This window comes from Athene noctua, chromosome 1 (genome assembly GCF_965140245.1).
Source record: "Athene noctua chromosome 1, bAthNoc1.hap1.1, whole genome shotgun sequence".
In the NCBI taxonomy this organism is placed as follows: Eukaryota; Metazoa; Chordata; class Aves; order Strigiformes; family Strigidae; genus Athene; species Athene noctua.
The window spans coordinates 40,274,593-40,296,021 of record NC_134037.1 but is presented as its reverse complement, the minus strand read 5'-3'; the positions used below and the strand labels follow the sequence as shown (position 1 = coordinate 40,296,021).

The following is a 21,429-nucleotide window of genomic DNA, read 5'->3' as shown; positions in this document are numbered from 1 at the left end:
ATGAATTTGCCTTCTCTTGACAGCTTTTTCTTTTTTGGAAGAATATAGAGAAGTTTTCTCATTTGCAGATTGTGGCTAACTGCTTCTCAGCCATAGTTTGCATCATTTGCGCTGCTTCCCCTCAATGTAAGCTACAGCATGTAAGCTAATGCTTGCACTGGCAGTGCAAACAGAAGCTGGACAAGTGGAAGTCAGTGAAGCGTCCCTGGTTCTGTATACTATGGCCATAGACAGGGTACAACCACTATTGTATTAAAATACAATTACTACAATTATACCATCATTGCACTTATTAATACAACGGCAATTCACCACTGACAGCAAAATGCCAGCACTTTGTCAGTATGAATAACAAAATAATGCATCTTTACTGAAAAAAGTTGGTTTTGCTTGGACAGAAAAATTTAATTAGCACAAAGCCAAGGTAGGTTAAAAGTCTGTTGTCTGTTCCACAGATCACAAATTCTTGTTAAATATGGCACATGGAGAAATTAAATTTGGCCTTTATTTCAGGCAGCATCTTTCCCTCTTTGAGGAAATGATGCAGCTGTGATCAATGCGTTCAGCCTTACTTTGTGTTCAAAGACAGGGCTGTCAATTTGTCAATGAGTAATAAATTTTAAAAGTCAATTAGTGGTAAATTATCTGTTTCTGTATACTCCTGCAAATCTGTTTCATGCTAATGTCTGTGAAGCCTTAGCATGACTTCCCCTAAATTGTTTGTCAGATGTTCCCCTTCCCACTATCAGCAGCTTCAATGGAATATTAAATACTTGTATTTAAGATGACCTGCGGGCTTTCTTAAATTAATTCTCACATCGGTCTAATATCAATATAAAGTTGCTATTTCAACACTGAATATATTAGAATACACATTACCTGTAGAAGCAGCAAGTTAGGTAGCTTTTGGTACACCAACTTGTTAAAATAAATCTGTATAATAAGATTAGTACTCAGTATAAAAGAAAAGGTAAAAAAAGAAAATTAAGCCTGATTCCATTATGTAGATAAGCAATACACTTCAGAACTCCAGACTTTTGCATTGGTGGCTCTACCAAAAGCATAAAATTAATGACCAAAATCAATACCAAATAGTGAGGAGTTTCATGGGTACTGACTTTCATGATTACAGGACTTTTGTCCCACTTCTGATATGAGTCCACCTATCCCACTTCTGGTCTATTAACCTTGGCATTATTGCTAGACCCAATTCAAAAGCTACTCAGAAAAGTTATCCTTGTGATGTGGATGGCTGGGGTCCACTAATGCATCGGACAACAGAGGTCTCTAAGACTATACAGATTTTAAGGTTGTCCTTGTAGGAACCAGCATGCTGGATGAGGGGGAGGAACACAGCTGGTTGCTCTGTACAGAACAGCACAACATGTGCCAGCTACCACCTTTCTATAATGATCAATTCTGCAATATACCAATCGGTATTCTGCATATTCTGCAGAACATGACCTTGGTTTGACATGGACTAGTGACCAGTAAAAGAGACTGTTAGCTAATCTTTGTGTAACTTTCTCTCTCATTAATTCTCTCCTTTATCTAAATTATCTTTTTAATTTTTGAAGTTCTTCAAACACACAAAAAATGCACTTCCTATGGGAAGTAGAGTATGTACCCTTACCACTATGTATTGTTAGTCTCTTAGATTCAGTAATTCAAGTGGTTCCCCAAAATTTAATGAATAATTTACTTGGGATGTACGAGTACATTCAGGCCACGTCCTTCTCGGGCCATCATTCTGACTGGAAAATTGACAGAGTGCTTTAATTTCTCATTGATGTTTTTATCACAGTAACCAAAGGAACTTCTGGAACAGCTGCCATTAAGGAGGGTGAGTACAGAGGCTGAATGAATTGTTGTGGATACAAGCCACACAAGACCAGGCAATGAGGGTTTGTTTAACAGAATAAACATAGAAACTCCTGGATATTTAATAATTTGGGCATCTACTGGTGTTTTGCAACTTCTGCTGCAGGTGCCATAGAGGGAGAATACTGCTACCTGTCTGACTCCACAAACCTGATACAAAGTCGGGAGGATGCTCCTCCTTTGAAAAGTCCTTTTCTCCCCCTTCTCAGAGCTAAACAGATCTGTTCAGGACTGCTGCTATCACTATGGTTACAGACAGCCTCGCCAGGAGCTCTGTTTGTACCACTGGCCCTAAGAGCAAGAGGGAGAAGCAGAGCAACAGTGCTGGGCCTGGTGCTGGCTCAGGCATAAACAGGATGGGGGTCTGAACCTCTGCGTGGCTGCGAAGGCAGGAGGAAAGGGCATCGAAGCTGGCCTTTCAAAGAACTGGAAGGCCTGAAAGGAAAAACTGAAAAACAAACAAAAGAAGCAGAAATATGGTGAGAAAACCCTAAATTAAAGTGCATGAAACAGAGTACTACATGGTTGACATCCACTGAGACACTGGCATCCCTGGTGAAGAATTCAGGTTTGAGGTGTGATGAACCAGCCTCTAGACATGCCTCCTTCCCTCCACATGGGTGCCTGGATGTGAGATTAACACAGACTGACTCTTTTTTCTCAATTCAAATTCAGTTAAGACTTATCTTTGAGCATTCGTCTTAAAATGTCTGTCTGCTCCGCTTGTCATTAATAGATCTTCTCTCCTTTAGGGTCTTCATTATGAAGTTGAAAGCAGTTACAGTCAAGAAAAAACCCCACAATTCAGTGTTATTCTTAATAACAAAAACGCTTTCCAGATGCTTACATGGCCCTAATCTAGACCTCCTGGTGCATCCCACCAGTCAAGCTGTGAACCTGGGTTTCTCAGAGCCAGCACACCAGGTGACTTCTCAGGACTGAGTCTAAAACTACCTTGCCAAATGGTAACCCCAAGCCCCTATCTATTTAGGCCTGGGCAGCTCCATCCACAGTCTCTCCTTATTCAAGAAGGTTCCTATTTCCTGTGTGGCTTTTATTAAAAACCCAAACTCCTGTTTTGTGGGGTTGGATTATTTTTGGGGTGGTTGGTGGTTGTTTTTAAATCCAAAAGCTATACAGCTTCAGTAGATCTGATCCCTTTACTCTGAATTTTAAGAGTACAGATGTCACTTCCTTTTCTCATCCTCTTAAAGCACTTCAGGTTTTCAGAAAGATCAGTATGCATCGAAAATTTGGACAACATGCATCTTGAGAATGAGGTTTGTCTGAAATACCTCTTGAATCTCTCAGGGTCAAGTGATCCTGGTTTTGCTCAACAAACTCTTAGTGTGGGGCAGTTAATGGAAGTCCGTCCACAGACTTTAAGAAGAAATAGAGTCCCATGTAGGCCAGTACTGACCAAACATGATACAGATCTAAAGAAGCAAAATTTTCATATTGGTTTTTATTCATGACACTGGTTATTTGTTGCTGAATATGCAAGTAATGACAGATAATATATTTAAAATGCTTTTGTAATTGCAGTTTGTTCCTTTGCATACTCCAGATCATGACCTGACCACCGTCTGGCTTATAACCAAAATGGTCTTTATTTTTTGCATTTAAATTCAGTTTATAAAACATAAATTTTAAGGCAATAGTACAAATTGTCTTACTTATCTTTTGCTGAAATATTTGACAATATAGAGATATAAAATGAGCTATTAACAATCATAGTTTTTGGTGACTCAGCCAGGAATCTCAGTGGCAGAAACTGCTGGTAACAATATGGACTAGTTCAGAAGGTATACAGACCTTCACACTGAAGATGTACACTAGATATTAATAAAAAGTTGCATCACTAATTGAATACTTTGCCTAGCATAAAGTTGAGAACTATTTTGCATGCAGCATTTAAAGCTACTCTAAATTTCTGCTGGGTGGAATCAGCAAACCCCAAACCAGTTTGTGTATTTTTTTTTTTTCTTGTTAAAAAGAAGCCATCTGTCTTTTTGAAAGTCAAGCCATTCTAAACTCCTGACAAGAAGAGTCCAGAGTCACTCTTAATGTCAGTAATGGAACATGAAGTATATGTAGATTCCAACTGTTTCTTTCCTTTGAAATCAATTGGCACTATGACCCCAATAACTGACCGTGAAGTTCAGAGGAAAAACTGTGTGCCTCTGCTAAGACATGCTTCCAGCTCCCCCCATAGCACCCCATTAATGATGAATTTCTAGGAATAGAAGTTAACATTTCTGTGGTAAATGAAACACGATTTCTAAATATTACTAAAATGTGTCTGTACTTGAACAGTAGACTATAGTAATGCTAAAGAACACAGTGTTATCTTTCTGTGCAGCTCCAGCATTTATTCATTTGCTACTCATTACTGAGTAGGGCTGAGAAGCACCGACACGTTCTCACTATCAGAATATGAGAGTCTCACTTACGGGAACATTCAGAGTTTGCAGACTTCTAATGCTTATTGCTAGCCATTAGCAACATGTGCTTTACATCTTTTTTGAAATGGAATCCCTCTCCATATTCAAACACTGCATTTGAGAAAACATTTGAATTTTGAAATCCAGACGACTCTATTCCCGTCTGCAAAATGAAGGTTTAACCAATATCAAGAGCCTGAAAACTCGAAGTTCAATGGACACAAGCACCTTTTGAACAGTCATTTTGGAAGAGATTTTCCACAGAAATGGTAACTTGAACTTTTGAACATTGTTTCAACGGGATTCCCAAGCTTTCAGACTACCTAGGACTTCAAAATCTCTTGGTTATTAGGAAAAAAAAAAAAAAAAAAGTAGTCAAAAAGCTGTTTCATACTGTCACAGACCACAATCCCTTGTCAGTGTTCTGCTCCTGGCATAATAAATGAAAGTGGTGCCGTATGTCTTTGTATGCAACACAAGCCAGTTATCACTTCATATGCACAAATCTTCAACATCGACTGTACGTACTGTTTTCTTCAGCTTACTAATAACACGCACTTACATCATCTTCTGAAATTTGTTCCGATGGCACCTCGAGGTTAATTGCTACCAGTACCATTTCGTTTGGACCTTACCCACTTAAGCCACTTTACTCCAAAAGTAAGTTCAGCCAATTTATGGTAATAGATGTACGCCGCATTTCTCAGTACTCCACAGATCACTCCGTGAGGCTTCAGTTACACAATAACATTGTGGCAATATATCCTCCCTAGCACAGCGCTCCGTTGTGACCAAGACCTTCAGGGTATCTTAGGTAACGGAAAGAAAACCCTTCTGGGGACGTATTTCGGATATCTTTGGCAGTAACAACAACGTCATAAAAAGATTCTGGAGATATCCAGCGTACGTGCAGTTTTGGGATCCCTCGGGGCATCATTTTGAGCGTTAACGGCAGGACCGCGGTGCAGGCAGGGGAAGCATCGGTGGCTCCGGCTCCCCGCCAGCCTCCGGGCCCCGCGGATCCCCACCGGGCTCCCCCAGACGGCACCCGTGTGGGGACAGCTCCGGCCGGCCGCCCACTCCGGGGAGCGGGAGGCGAGGGCGGGGAGGGGGGGACACCAGCCGCCGCGCCCCGGGCGTGCGGTGGGGCGCGGCGGCCCCTTTAAGAGGCGCGGCGGGGCCGGGGGGCGTCTCTGCCCCGCGGTACCGGGCGGCCCGGCTAGACCCGGCCGCGCCGCGCCGAGCGGGATCACCTGACTGCGCCGGGCCACCGACCTGCGGCGGTAACGGCAGCGCCGCGCCGCGCCGTCCCGCCCTCTGCACCGGGGTAGGGGGCGGCGCTGCTGCGGCAGTAGCGCGGGGATGAGGCTGCGGGAGGATTAAGCCGCCGGCTGGAAATAGCAGCGGCGGCTCCCGGGCGTGGACGCCCAGCGCATCCCCGGCGGCGGCGGCGGCGGCGGGGGGAGGGAGGGGGCAGCCCACCCCGCACCTGGGGCTACCGGGGCCGGGGGGAGGGAGGGGGGGAGGGGGGGGGCTGCTGCCGCGCCGCGGGGCGCCTCGCAGCGGGCAGCGCGGCGGGCCAGGCCGGGGAGCGGTCGCGGCGGGAGGCGGCGGTGCCCTCCCCGGAGCGGCGGCGGCCGGAGGACGGGAGGGAAGGACGCGCTGACAGGTCGGGCGCTGGCGCTCGCTTCATCCTCGTCTCCCCCCCCCCCTCCCCCGCCTCCGCCGCGCTGCCCGGGGCTGCTGCATGGCGCTGGGCGCCGCCGCATCCAGCGGCGCCCCGTTTCCTGGCGCGGGGGGGTGGGTGGGGGGTCCCCATCGCGGCCGGGGGGTGGCGGTGGGGGGAGGCACCGGGAGGGCATAACATGGCGCAACGGTGCCATAATCTCCCATCGGGGAGGCGGCGGGGCGGGCGCTGCGGCGGGGCCGGGGCGCGGCGGCGGCTCCTCCGCGGGCCGGCTCAGGGGGCGGGCGCTGCCGGGGCAGGTGGGGGGGGAGTGGGGGTCCTTCCCCCCCACCGCCCCCGGGGGCTCGTACGTTGTTTGTGTGCAGCCTCCTTCTACTACCGTCATTATTTCCCCTTCATCCTCTCCTTCATCCTCGCCTAAAATACCCTCTATTTTTGCCCCGGGCGGCTTCTAGCGAGGCGAAGGCTTACACAACGGGGCGGGGGGGCTGCGCCTCGGGAGGGGCCGGGCTGCCTGAAGGAGCATTGTGCGTGTGGCGCGGCTGTGTGTGTGTGTCCGTGCGTGGCTCTGCCGTGACCGTGTCGTTCGTGTCGTGTGTCCCGTCGTCGTCGTCGTCGTCGTCCCCCCGGCGATAAACCCGGACTCTCCCCTTCCCCTGCCGTGTTTTCCGCCCCTGCAGAGCAGGCAGCAGCAGGCACGCCAGCCGAAGATGTCGGGTCAGACGCTGACAGATCGCATCGCAGCTGCTCAGTACAGCGTTACGGGATCAGCCGTAGCCAGAGCCGTCTGCAAAGCCACCACGCATGAAGTGATGGGGCCCAAGAAGAAGCACCTGGACTGTGAGCACCCCTTTTTGTTTCCCCCGTGAAGGCCCGGGGCTGAGGAGGCTGCCCACGGGGCTCCTTGGCGTGCCGTGGAGCCGCCTGGCTGTCGCACTTGCTGTAATCCAGTTTGCAAACCCTAAGGGTTATGAGAAGTCTCCAGGAGAGGATGAGTTATTATTGCATTTCTTCTCTTATTGCATAATACTGCTCTTTCGGCCATTTTTTTGGGGTTGTTTTTTTCCTTATGACCTCTTGCCTTTTATCCAGGAAGGCAGTGCAAAGCCTGCCTTGTGGAGTAGGGGTTTGGATGAAGGGGAGGGAATTGGACTCATACTCGTCACTGCCTGCCTCGGTCAGGATTAAGCTAGGCAGGGACATAAATGCTACACCAGGAGCTGGGCAAGCACTGGTAGGAGTGTGACCATCGCCACAGCAGACTTCTGAAGAGGTTTAGATGGTGGTGCGTGTAAATAGATGTGTTTAGGTGGTGGCTAGGCGCTTGGATAATGCTACGCTGTAGATTGGGACAGCCTTTTGGAGAGTTTAAGGGCTGTTGCTGAGGTCCCGAACATCTGACAGCAACTTCATGAGCTGTCCAATAGTTTGCATCGTGTTTTGTTGAAGATGGCTGGTGGCTTTGTCTCATACATTTATAATCTATTCTGGACTGGCATTAGCTAGTTAATGCATGAAACAAGGTTGAAGTCAAAACGTTTCTTAGAAAACAATCAGCTAGTGATGTTTTGTCTTGACAGTTTTATTTCTTTTCAACCCACTCAACTGTCAGTCCCTGCTTGGAGACACCAAGGAGTAGAATGGTGAAAGAATTTAATTGTGTGATGTTAATAGGCCTTGTTTACCAGTAGTAACTCCATTCAGCATTGAAATCCATAGATCAACAGCGGGTTTTAATCTCTAAAATTAAGTGTTTTTCCCATTCTTTTTTGGATGTGGCAAGAAATACTTTCAAGTAAAGATCAGCAGGTTTTATACCAAGCAGTCTCTTGGCTGCTGGCCATCACTAAGGTGCACTAGGTGCATGAAAGTATAATTCTTATGATGCTATATTTCTTAAAAGGAGGTAGTATTACTTCTGGAAAATAATGCCAGATTTCAGTTCTAATGATTTCGTAGCTAACCCTTGAAGTGGCAAACAACATGCCGATCTTCCAGTATATCTACTCTTGTATGTATAAGAGATGCTGATGTAAGGAGCATTGATTGAAGACTCACTTGAGTCTAAACCGTTGTTTAAATAGATCAGTGTTCTTGATATTATGTATTCTCACTTGTTTTCTTGTATATTTTAAAAAGATCTATCGATGTTTCCGATGTTGCTGTTTGGTAGCTGTCTGCACTTCTTAATCTGTAGATTGTGTCTGGACTGGCCTACTCTATCTGTTACTAGAAGCTTTAGCTTAAAAAAAAAAAAAAAGCATAGCTCATGTATTTAAAAGCCTGCAGTGTCTCTGTGTGTGGATGTATATATATACAGACACATGTATACGTGTGTGTGTATATGTATATAAATAAATAACAGTACTATCTGGAATAGGCAGGATGAAAGTGAGGTAGAAATAATTTACCAGTGCTATATTAAGGTCTGGAAAGGGACTGTGTTTGGGTATTGGTGCTAATATTACTTCAGAAAACGAGTCTAGGGGAAACAGAAGCCGGTAGCATTCTGTGTGGTTTCATACCAACCTGCATTTAAGACACATAAGAGGAAGAGAAATGACCATTTCCTGGGAAGATATATCCCTGTTCATTTTTCCTTCTATTTTCCAAGCTGTATATAACAGTTGAGAGTTTAACTATGTGGTATCACTGAAGATGGAATCTTGTCAGTGGGAGATACGCACATTCAAAATTGCGGACTGTAAATGAAGATCAAGTTTATATTTTAAAAGAAAAAATATTCTCGGGCTCTTAAATGTAAGGTATCTCCTCATAACTATGAATTGATAGGCAATTCCTTGAACTCTTGCCGTGTATCTTGTGAACGTTAAAATGGCTTTATGTATTGTAATGAGAGGGGAAATTACAAGTTGATCCTCTAAAAGAGCAATGCACCTGTGCGTGCAGGAGGTACTGCTAGGTGGAGGTAGATCTGAGCCACATGGCTGACTGCATTTCATTCCCTTCTCCACATCCTCAAATGTTACTTACCCAACTTGAAAGATAAAGCTTACTATGCCTTAAGATAAGTTTCGAGTCAAGCTGGGAAGGATTTAGTCAATTAAAGCTTTAGGTACCAGAGAGTGATGGTTGGAGTGATGTTTTATGAAGAGCTGTAATTTTAGTATTGGTGTGGGGGTTCTGTGTCCTTAGGGAACTTCATAATTTTGTGTAATTCTTAGTGCTAGGTGTCATGTCACACAACCTGTCTTCCACTGCTCTGCTTAGCAACTGGGCTTTGTAAATTAAATAGAGAGGTCAGCTATTTAACATGAGTTAAGTAGTCCTGTGAGGATAGGACACAGTGATGCCTGCCCTTACATGTTTTCTGCAGGAGATACTAGTTTCAGAAATACATAGAAAGATGATAGGTAACAAGGTGTGGGGTAGAGTTTTTTTGTTTGGTTTAGGTTTCTTTAGTGAGCACTACTTAGAATTTGCTCTGAGGAATAAAAAGCATGATTTGGGTATGAGTGCATGTGTGTGAGGAAGGGAGGAGAGAACAGAATGACTTATCTTCTGTGAACAAAAGCTGAGCTGCTGTTTACCTTAGTGTGGTTTTCTGTACTTGCTTTCAAATACAGGCTTTAATATGGATGCCAGTTAGTGGCTGTCCTTTGGCTCTGGGTGCTACACGGGTTTGTCATGTAAAGAAGTACTGAATTCCTATCATATACTCATTAGTGAAATTTACCATTTTCTTGAATTTCAGGTCTAATACTAGTGAATTTCCAGCAACTGCTGAAGTAGTGCCAGATGGCATTAAATGCATTTCCCAAGTACCTGTGGGGAGAAAAGTAAATCTAGGATGCTCCAATGGTTTGGGGCAAGCTGTTGCAGTTGGCATGTTACAGCTCTGACCCTTTTGCACTTACCGAACTGTTGTCATCTTAAAGTTATCTTAAAGTCACCACAATGATACGGATCATTTCTCTCAGCTAGCCATGTTGTGTTAAATAAATTGCAATTAGCAGAGGCATTCCCGTGAAGAAGTGGGGATTAGCAACTTGATTTTGCTGCAGTGAGAAGGGCCATTGCAGCATGGGTGAACGAGATATGTGGGCTACATTAAGGATATACAAGCTGTGGTAATTGAACTGGGAGGGCAATCCTAGTACACGGCATAGAAGTTTCATTCTCAGAATTGTTCTGAAAGACGTGTTAAGGCTTTACTGGAGATTTAATTGTGTGGGGCAAGTACAAGGCAGCTTCCAGCCTCAAATGAGGGTGACTGATGCTGTCAATGAGGAGAAGCTTTCAGAGAAGGGAAATAACTTGACTTTCAAATGTTAAAATACATGATAGATGAGGGAAAAATAGGTAGATCTGAACTCAGCTCCTTTTATAAAGGATCTCACTCAGAAACAGACCATCAAGCTTTCATTTAGGGAAGTGAATTGGAAACCAGTGGGTTGTTGTGTCTACAGTTGGTTGTAACAAGTTCCTGTTTCTGAAAATTATGAAAATGGGTGGGATTTTCCTTGACTTATTTTCTTGAGTGAATTGTTTTGCAGCAGGAGGAAGTTCTGGAGTATAGTCTAGAAAGACCACGTGGTGCTTCCTTACTTCTACAAAATAATTCTCATAAGGTAGAAGGCCCTTCTGGAGGCCTGATCAGAAGCTGGGAGGTTTTCATGAAATCTGGAAATAAAGCGGATGAAGAGCAGGACTTGATTTTCTGTGGCTGTGGGGATGACTTCTGTATCTGTAGTCACAACTTTCCATCCCAAGTCTAATTTTGCATATTTGTACATGGCTGACAAACAAAGGCTCTATAAGGAAATTTATAGTTTAATTTATGCTGGTAACTGAACTGCTGGGCTGGTGTCAGTATTTTGTTTTTACAGACACTTTGTTCCTGCAGTGTTTTGCCTTTCTCCTGCAAACTGTGGGGATGACCTAACAATTTTGAATCACTGTGGTCTCTAGTGTTGAAACAGAATTGGCTGTTGACCAAAACCAATGGGTTAAACTTTTTTCCTAGGCTCAGTAAAGATAAAGTTGCTAGATCCCACAGGTTAGCCTAAGAAACCTCTATCTCATTCCTGAGGAATATGTCTGTTTTTTTGGAGAGGTGGGGGTTAGTGGTGCTATCTTTCTTAACTAGACCTCAGTGACTGCTGAGACTAACTTAGATGCATATTTCAGAAGTTGTTTGCTGTTGAAGCGATCTGGGGAGTGTTCCAAGTCTGTTGGCACTTGGGGCCCTTTCCTATCAGGAGTAGTGCAGACATACGAGTACTGCATTGCTCTGCAGTCCAGCTGACACTTTGTTTTTATGGCCGTGGAAGTACCTTCAAGAAGATTGTTAAGAACAGAGTCCCTGTACAAACTGGGCTTAATCCTTCACACTTTACAAATGAAACTACTTTTGTATGTCTCACTATATCTTTTAATTTGTCGCTGTTTCCATGCGCGAGAGAACTGACTTTGTTTAAAAGTTAGCATTGAAGTTCAGCTGTAATACAGTGTCTTGGTTTTGGTTGTCACAGCTGGGGTGTATTCTAAATTATGAACTCCATGTAACCCCGATGTATCTCTTTCACACCTGAACAAAAAAAATCCAAGCAAGCAATTCTTTTATTTAATTCATTAATGGATATTGGATTAGCACGTCCATTTTTTCTGTGTGTGTGTGTAAGGACTTGTCATCAGTCACTATGTTGAATAGTGCTCTGTTTCTGTGGGCTTCTCCCATGTCCTTTCCCAAAACAGTATTGAAGACTTACTTCATTTGGAGGTATGTAGATCTCTGAATAGGAGTAGAAATGTCTGTCATGGGTAGAGGGAGCTAATAAGAAGGTTTTTTAGATTAGTTGATGTTGAGTATTTCAATGACATTAACTTTCAATTACCCCCCCGGCCCCATACTGGTTTTAAGGCATTTGTAGTAACAAGAAAAGGCTACCCCTTTAATTAAGCTAAGACTTGGCTAACTAATAATTTTTCAAAGTATGTTGAAGCTGGGTAGAAGCTTGAATTCATGTTAAGATACAAATGTTGAAATATGGGCAGGATCACTCGATCTTGTGGATCTGTTCTGTGTTAAAGTCTTCTTATGGTACAATAAGGAAAGGGAGGATGAGGAAACAGAAGAGTGGGTGCACAGTGTAATATTAAACTTTCTTTCATCCAAACAGTGTAACTTGATAAAGCTAGACTGACTAGTCCTCCCCTCCCTCCCCTTGGCTTTTCCTCAGCTGAAGGCATGTATTCCTAGACTGTTGTCAGTAGTCATCAAGAGCCTTCTGTTAAACATGCTTTGACAAGTTCAGGGTTGACAAATTCTGGGACAAGTCAAGTCTTTGTGCTGTACTAACTTCCATTAGTAGACCTTGATAATGAAGTAGCTGTGTCTTTCTTTGAGCCTCCTTGCTTATGAGATGGTCATGATGACGGTGACCCATTCATAGTTTTAATCACTTCTATATAGTAGTTGAACGTGTTTCATAATAGTCTTATAGTGTCCACTCCCTTAGATCCTGGTTAACAGCAATTGAACATCTTTTAAACACCAACAAAAAAAATCTGCAGTTTGATTTCCTGTGGTTTGATTTGATTTGTGCCTCTGATTTCCCAGCCTGGCTCTTAAACTTTCTATCTTCTGTGTGTGCCTTACCTGAGCCTGTTGCACTAGTGGGGAATTCTATCAGGTGTCCAAGAAGTGCTCTATTGGTGTGGTCTGTCCATGCTTCTCTGTCTCTGTCCTGTGAAAGATTCTCTGAAGTGCTTAGAAGTAGATGACGATCAGGGTAACTGTGAAGGACATAGAGCATTTGAATGCTATTTGTCTCTCCAGCTTCTTGCTGAAGGGAGAAAGTGGTAGCCAAAGAGGTAGCTGCTCTTTTAGTCTCCACTTCTGAAGAAATGGTAATACAGCAGAGGCTCACCTGCTTTTATTATTTTTCTGCCTGTGTTCAAGATACTCGAGACTACTTCATTCCTCCTACCCTACTTACTTTGCCCCCGGTACTGGGTGTGCATGGCAAGGTGTTGGCTGCAAGGATGGCCTCTATGAGAAGAGAATAGGGCATGCTCTGTGCCAGACGCAGCCAGCTCCTCAGTGAACCCACTGCAGGACACAGCTGAGCCCATTCGCCAAGCTTGTGGCACCTCCAGGAAAACATACTTAAGAAAGGGCAGAAAACATTGGACAGGCAGAGGAGGAGGAGGAGGGGAAAAAGTGTGAAATAGCAGAGGGAGCACCAAGGTCAGAGGTGGGGCAGGAGGTACTCCATGGTGCTGGAGCAGATATCCCCAGCAGCCTGTGGAAGAGACCCCTGTTTTCAGAGGTCACAGCTTCAGCATCAACCCCTGCTATGAAAACCTTGCCACGTGCACCCAATATACCCCCAAAGAAAAGAAGGGGATAGACCTTCCTCAGTCAGCAGCAGATATAGGGTACTGCTGAAGGAGCTGGCTCTAGTGTTTCTGGGGGTGGGGTGATGACATTATATCCCTTCCCTTAGTCTTACTATAGCCTAAAGATGAGTCAGTGGTACCAAACAAAATCATTAAATTAACATGCCATGTTCCTTTTTTGGAGCTTCTTTTCAAGTCACAGATCAGGATGTGGGTAAGGGTGGAAAAGCACTAGTTCAGCCTAGGGGAAATAGAGTAGTCTCACTGATGAGTGTCTGATGAAACTTGACTCTCCAGACTTCAACACATGGCATACAGATTAGGACCAATAATCTGCCTGGTTTGGAGAGGGGGGTTTCTAATACCGTGAAAACTAAAAAGCAAGGAATAAAGCAAGCTGAGAAATCAAGGTCTGAATCTCAGCACGGGACACCTAGTGTTCTGAAAGAATGGGTCATCTAGCTCGCGGCTGAACCCTGAAATCAAACTAAATGATACAATGCAAGGAGCTTTCCTAGCAGCTTTGCAGGCAGTGATCTGTAGCACAGGGTTTGCAGCAGTACTTGTGTTCCCCCGAGTCAGCAGTACCAGCAAGATTGCAGTGTGAAGCTTCATTGGTAAGTTGATCTTAGAGTATCCCACTCCATCAGACTTGGCATGGTTGCTTGATTTTTCATACTGGCCAAAATTTTGCTTGGATGAGAGTTTGATGGCTTAAATAAAACCTGAATAAACCAGATGTTGGCAATTGCTAGACGACAATCAGAATACTTGGCAGAGGCTAGCTTGTCACTGTGCAGAGTATGAAAAAGTCTACTTTTTCTGTAGTCTTGCAAACCACATGCTAGACCCTTATAAACTCTTATTAATACTTTTGATCTTGCTATTTTGATCATTTACTTCTGCAGAGCTGCTTGAAAACACTGAAAATCAATACAAAACAAGTTTTGCAAGAATGGGCTCGGAGTTATATTCGACAGTTATAACTGATAACCAGTAAGGTGCTTGTGCTTTAGGTTGTGAAACATTTGCTGAAGCAGCTGAGAGTTGTAGCCCACTAGGAGGGGGAATATACCAGCAATCTGGACTAGTGCCACAAATGGTATTGGACATCAGCCTTGAAATGTCACCATAAAGTAGGTGGAGTATTAGAACAGTGTTTTCTAGGCTGCTGGCAAGTGGTGCATCCGCTGGGCGTCTAAGGCTTGCAGCTTAGTCATAGGCATAGTATAGGGAATGGCACTGCACTGTATTACCACTGACTTCTGGATAAACCAAGTCTAAATACCCTTCTGCTCCTCCTCCCAGCCCAGGATAATGCAGTCTCATGCTTTGTTTTAGATTATATATCTGTATCTTAACTTGCTTTAATGGAAGGGATTGCATGCTGAAAAGTCCCAGTATGCTAATGTTGTGTATTTATGTAATCTGTACTCTGACCATTTGAGCCGAGGCAGTGTGTCAGTCAGTTGCCTTTCCTAGAGTCTGTTTTTTCTAGCTATTGATAAAACTCAGATGTGTTACGATATTTTTGTAGAGGAGATTTTGCAAGTACATAGGCATGAGCATATTTGAAGGCCACCAAGAAAGCACACCCTACTTCTCGTATGTACTGAGAACTGCAGGTTGCTGACAGGACATGTCTACAGCTTGGGTCTGACTAATGGCAATCACCTCTTTTCTTTGTTGTGAGCCAATATGCAAAAGTACCACAGGTAGAAAGCAAGTTGACAGGAACTCTTGTGTTGTAGCTGAGCCCAGAGCTCTAACAAAACAGTTGAGCTGTGTGCTTTGCCAGGGTGGCTTTACTTTCTAAAAGAAGGAATTAAAAAGAAAGCTATGTCCTTTGCTAGTTGTTTCTAGGTATTTAGGAGACCAAGTTATGACTGAGATGTGAAACACTGCTAAGGGTAAATTGAAGAGTTTGGTGTTCAATTGCACTAAGATAGTTCTACTATATATTTAAAGGACCAAACCCCATGTTTTTTCAAGAAAGTGTGTTAAGCTTCATTGTTCTAAAGAGGTGGGACAAGACTGTGGCTTGACTACTGACAGTATCGTCGATCACTTCAAACTGACTCTTGGCTTGGCTTGAGCGCAGATGACACAATGGCAGCGGGTGCTTCCACAGCAGATGGTCAGCGGTTAGCCTGCAGAGCCTGGCAGGCTCCTAGTGCCTCTGGCATACTTCTGTTATATCTCTTAAGTCTCTCTGATAGTTTACAGAATGTTCTAAAATGGTCCTCCATGGAAGGGAGAAGAAGACATGACTGCTCAAAGCAGGAATAAAGCATGCTGACTTGTCGCCTGCATTCTGAATAGATATGCAAGTTTACAAGTTTAGAGGAAGGTCCCCAAAATAAGGCAGTGGTTGGTTATCTTGCCACAGTGCAGGACTGCACTAGCTAGAGCATACATCTTTACACATAACTGAAGAGCCCACACAGACATGCTTAAGTGGGAGTTCATACTGGTTTTAAAAGGCCTCTTCCTTTCACTTCTTGTTTCAGAGAGTGCAGGACTTGTATGAAAGGGGGAAGCCAGCAGGCCTGTTTCCTGGCTCGGAAGGCTGCTGTTTCTTATTACGGAGAGGTTGAATATAGACGAAAGCTTTAACGTACCATTGTATCAGTTCTTTAGCAACCCTGGAGTTTTAAAACCTAACCTTTTCAAATGGAGACTTGAGTCTGGATCTTGCTGCCTGACTGTGGCATCCAAAGTACAGTTATTGTGCCTGTAGCTCTTAATCTAAGTTTTATGGCTTCATCTAAACCTGTTTATAGGAGAATGTACATTCTGCTAAGGGGCAGCAAGCCAGAGGGAGTTAGCATATCTAGTGGGCCAGTGTTTTGAAAATATGTACATTTTATCATGAGTGGTTTGTTCCTGGCATCTGAAACAATTTTATTTTCATGTGTTAGCCTTGCCTGTGGCTTTCTGATCCCATCTTTCGTTCTAAGCCATGTAGAGTCTTTCTAGTTTTGCTAAGACAGAAAGTATACTTCAGATCGCTCTGTTACTTGTGTATGGCAAGAGTATTAACAGGCAAAGTTTGCTGTGTTTGGAATAGGTGAGTGTAAAGAACTTCCCCTTGTTTATCAGGAAGCTGGAAGTTGCTTAGGCAGTATTATGAGAAGCTACCTTTCAAAACTCACCTCCATATCGCGCTTTGGAGTTTAATTGACACTTCTGGGTATTCTGGTCTAGAGATCTGACTCTGCACGAAGCCTTGCTGCCAAGATGCCTGCATGACAGATTCCAGCTTCTCCACTTGTTAATAGCTTGGAGACTTCCACTGCCAGTTGCAAACACATCTTCCAGAGGCACTGGTGACTCTGAACAACTGTTAGATAGCAACTTAATACTGTCAGGTTTTTTTAAATGTTAGTAGTCCTAACTACATCTTCTATCTGTCAGGTGGATGTTCCATTGAATTTAACAGAATTTTTTTGCAACATCAGTAAATCTGCAGTATATGAAAGGCTGCAAGCTCCTGTTGAAGAGTAGAGTCTACTGGTATTTGATGTTAGTTTTTTCAAAATTTCTGAGACTTAAACTCACCTGTCTGTGTGGTAGAAGCAAAGGATTCTTGTTTAATTGATTTAGTACAGGGGAATGAACATAAAGGAATTGCATGTTTGATATAATTTTTTTTTTTCAAGGAAAAAGTAAAGCTGTCTAATTGTGAAGGACATCACTCAGTTTGTAAAAAAAATTGTTTTAAGGCAGAATATTCAAATAAGAGGCACAGCTGTCTGGTTTTAGGAACTCCTTATGGACTTTCTGTTGCCTTACAAATACACAGATAGAAGACAAAATGGATTGAAATGATTGCACCCGTATTATAAAGTACTTGCTATTTAGTTGCAACTGCTTCAGTATGCCTCCAGGAGGTCGTACTGTTGCACCAACTGTGTGGACAGGTTTGCATTACACTTGGTTTCTTTTTCAAACAGATATATCCATGTTTTTGACAGGACTGTCTGCATAGTTGTGGGCATTTCATTCCAAGTTAAGAATTTCAACCCATGCTAAGCTTCGGGTGCCTTGTCAGGTCGACGGAGTGCGTGGGCTCTCCAGCCTTGTTTGGTTATTTTTCAGGCTGACCCTACTGAATGTTGTGTCGTCATGTGGCATCCACTGACAAAACAGCTGAACTCTCAGAGGAATCCCACTGAGAGAATAGGAAAAATATGGACCATGATCTGGATATTGAAAGTTAGATGTGTCAGCTGCTGAGCCTGCCTACTCAACTGATCTGTTTCTAGCATATAGGCTGTAGCTAATTAACATGTCACTGAAGTTGCTTGCATGTTGTCTCATCCCCACCCTATTTTTTTTAATATATTCCCAACGTGTAACAGCTAAGCAGTGAAGCTGAAACATCAGACTGCTTCCAATATATTTTCAGTCTCATTCAGATTTGTAGTGGATTACGAATTGCTGTTCTGGGCAGAGTTGATAGGCTAGTGACAGTTTCACTTCTACAAGTTTATTAAAAACAAATGGTTTTCTGAGGAAAGTAGATCATTTGGGGGTAGAAAGCACTAACCAGGGTTCATTCTTCTCAGAATAAAAACAACAGCAGCACAACAGCTCAAATAGCTCATGTACCATGCCTCAGTTGATTATCACTTTCTGCCAGATGTGGTTGGACTGTAAGATCAGCCCAACATGTAGAGGCTGATTAGAAAACGCTCTGGCACGGAGATTACAGTAAATGACCCCATTTTGCTGTGGCAAACATGAAATCCTTACTTTTCTAGTGTAGCTGTGTTCTGAATAAAAGCCATGGTTGATCCTGTTACTGATACTCCAGTAAACAGCCAAGCGATAAGAGTTATGAATTGATACAACCAACAGATAATGTTAGGGGCTGTTCACCCTCATGGAAAGATAATCACACATCACAGCTGGAATTCTGGTATCCACTTACACTAGTCAATTAACTAGATCTTACTGACTTTTATCCTTCTAAGCAATAATCTTGCAACAATATACTGCCTTTAAACTTGTTCTGTTGTTTGCAGCAAGACCTAGGATGGAATGGGACTGTTGCTTTAATGCTTGCATGGATGGAGAGAACAATTCTACCTCTTAGGGGAAATTGAATAAGCACTTTTAAGGCTTGGCAGAAGATTGGCTGATGGCCACAGTTTCATATTTCTTCTCTAAATTAATGTGTAGTTTGGTTAAGGCTTCCAGGCTTGAACTACTGAAGGAAATGCCTCATAGAATGAGGTCTGAGATTTGCCATGTAGGATAGAAGCTCCTTTTTATGCAAAGTTAGTGGTCAGATTCTTAACACAAATTCTACTTGTAATGTTAGTAGAGTTTTTCCCATGTCCCTTCTTGTCCTAGAGTTTGGGATCTAGGATGCCAGTGGGATAGGGAATGGCATTTCTCCAAGACAACTGACTTTAGATTTTAACCTTATAACCATCAGTTGGTGTCTACCAAATGCAAGGGGTGTTTTGTGTATCTTAAACTACTGAGAGCTGTGCAAAAAAAGGTAGTACAATGATGATTTGTGGCTCAGTTGCTATCTGCACTAATTCAGTAAAACAGAGAAGTGACACATCTAGCTCCAGAATTACTTGATGTTTCATATCGACATAAGCAGAACTGCTCAGTTCCTGTCTTTGAGCAGAAAAATACATGTTTCGGTTGAGCTAGTTGTGGAGCAGAATTTGAGTAGAGAGACAATCTGGAAGGTGGTCTATATGTGAGAGGAAGGGATCATTAGAGCAGTGATTGCTTCTCTTTCCCCTGCTTTGCTGAATGTATATTCTTGCCCAAGACAAATTCTTTGGTATTCAAAGTGAATAAATTCTGTACAAATGAGGTTCAAGACTGAGCTTCTTAATGCTTTGGACAGGGGAAAGATTCTGTGCTGTGTAACTAAGGCTTTCCCTACAGTGGAGCGGCTTGAAAAATCTGCAGTGGCTGTGGTTGGGAAGAAATCAGACAGGATTATTTGACTATGGGGCCTTTTCCCCTTTGCTTAGTGTTCTGGCTTTGTGCTTGTGAGGCTAAAAAGCTGCTTTCTTTAGTACGGTTGTACTAGGGAGTTTGTGCATCCCAGCTTCTGGGTGACAGCTCTCTTGTTCCAGATACGTAATGCCTGAGTAAAATTGAAGCTTTTATCCTTCTGAATAGTTGGATCATATGTGTCAGTAAGGTCTCAGATTTTGTCCATAAAATATATTAATCACTAATTAATTAGCAGTCTTAAAGACCATACTTAAAATCCCAGTGCTTAAACTGGAGCTTCTGCAGCTGGCCTGAATGTCATTTTTCAGTTCTACTACTCTCAAGGAGAGAACTCCAGTGTAGACACTAAAGGTAATGCACATTATTTTCCCCCAGAGGCAGCGGAGCTATAAGTTCTGGGAACTGTTAAGTATAAAGTTTTCATAGTTTTTGCCATAGCAACTCCTTCCTGTTCCATGAATTCCTTTTGACACAGTATTTCACACCTTTTCCCCATTATTAGTACTCATGGAGAGAGCTGCCTTGGTCTCAACCTTTCAGATCCAGTAGAAGGCCACCTGACAGTTGGCTTTTATTTTCTCCTTTCCAAGAGAGTTGTACCTGAACCCCCCAGGAGGAAAACCCATATGTATAAATCTTTAAGGACCAAAAGGGACACAAATCCAACATAACTGGTTTAATACTGCTAAACAGCTGGAGTGGTTTTTACAGATGACTTAAAGCCATATATCTTGCCTTGGTATGGTAGGGAAGAAGGGGTACAAACTGTATGAAACTGCATTGAAATAGAATCCAGCAATGTACATGGGTAGTAGATTTTTCAGCTTTGTTTTCAAAGCAGGTATTTGGTGATTTAGGAAGTGGTGTGCTGTTGTATTTAAAAAGGAGTAGTGTGATAATAAGATTCTGAGGTAGACTGGGAAATTGGAGGAATCTCCAAGAGAAATTTGCTGGTACTCAGAGACATCTGCCCTGTCTCTCTGCAGACTCTTCATGTGATTGATAGGGAAGAAGAAACTCTCTCTCCTGCAAAACACTTAATACTACGTGTAGTATGAGTATTCCTGTGAGTGGGCAGAGAGGAAAAAATTGTATATAAAAGGTTGTCTTGGTGTGGGATGCAGCTGTGTGATTCAAAGATTGACTGCCATGACCTCTCAAGGATCTGCAGCTAATATTTGTCCTCACAAGAGTCTGAGATATGTGTGGAAAGAAGGAGGTCTGTGAATTAAGTCTGGAGAGAGGGGGTATCAGACCCTAGTTATTTGTAGTCACAAGGGCTATAGCTGCATTACTGGGAAAGTCTTCATAGTACTGTAGAGCATGTCCTCTATGGAAGATTGTGTTTGGCATAGGCACTATCTGGAAGATGCTGGACTTTGATAAAGGGTAGGCTTTCTGGAGTCAAGATGAGGTGTAGTAACTCCTGAGGTAGACTTTTGGGGAGGAAAGAGGAGACAACATGAATTGCTGTTCTGCCTGGGGAGATTATTACAAGGCACATTGTGATGCATGTTTATGGAAATGAGGCAAGCTGAGGGTGATGGTAAACTTTAACTCCACAGATAAATTTCCAAAACTTGTTTGTGGAATTGCTTGATAGTCAAAGCCAACAACATTAAAATCATCTCGTGTTCTCAAGAGCAATTATTATAGAAGCAGAAACTGGTAACTTTGTTCTGCTTTCCAGTAGTGTTTTGTGGTCAGCATTCTGTACACCTGGAAGTTTAGCTCTTGCGTTAGTTAGCACAAAGATACAGTAGCTTCCTGATACAGTTCTGTGTCTTGCAAGGGAGGACTTGTACTGTTACTTGCCTTTTTAACTTTTTTGATTGGGACTTGTAAGCTCTAACTTTAATCCACTGCATGTCCTTGACTAGCCCACATTTTGAACAATCCTGCATTTCCTTTTCTATAGGTTCAAGGCATTATTTGAATATTTATAAGCAAGGAAAAGATCTCGTGAAGACTATTTTAGCATTCAATGTAATAATGAGGAAGGTCTGTGAGGAGGTTACTGTCAGAGAGATTGGCAAAGTTTTTAGGAACTGAATGTAT

General features: G+C 43.2%; 1 protein-coding gene across 1 annotated transcript in view; it reads left to right on the top strand.

Annotated features, from left to right (window-relative positions):
• Nucleotides 1–5,859: 5,859 nt before the first annotated feature.
• The window catches only part of SNAP91 (synaptosome associated protein 91), a 73,368-nt gene continuing 57,798 nt past the window's right edge, over nucleotides 5,860–21,429 (top strand). Inside the window, exons 1-2 of the mRNA XM_074895970.1 lie at nucleotides 5,860–5,994; nucleotides 6,693–6,852. Of these exons, the coding sequence (XP_074752071.1) occupies nucleotides 6,723–6,852 (130 nt within the window). The 5' untranslated portion in view covers nucleotides 5,860–5,994; nucleotides 6,693–6,722. The remainder of the gene's footprint in view (nucleotides 5,995–6,692; nucleotides 6,853–21,429) is intronic.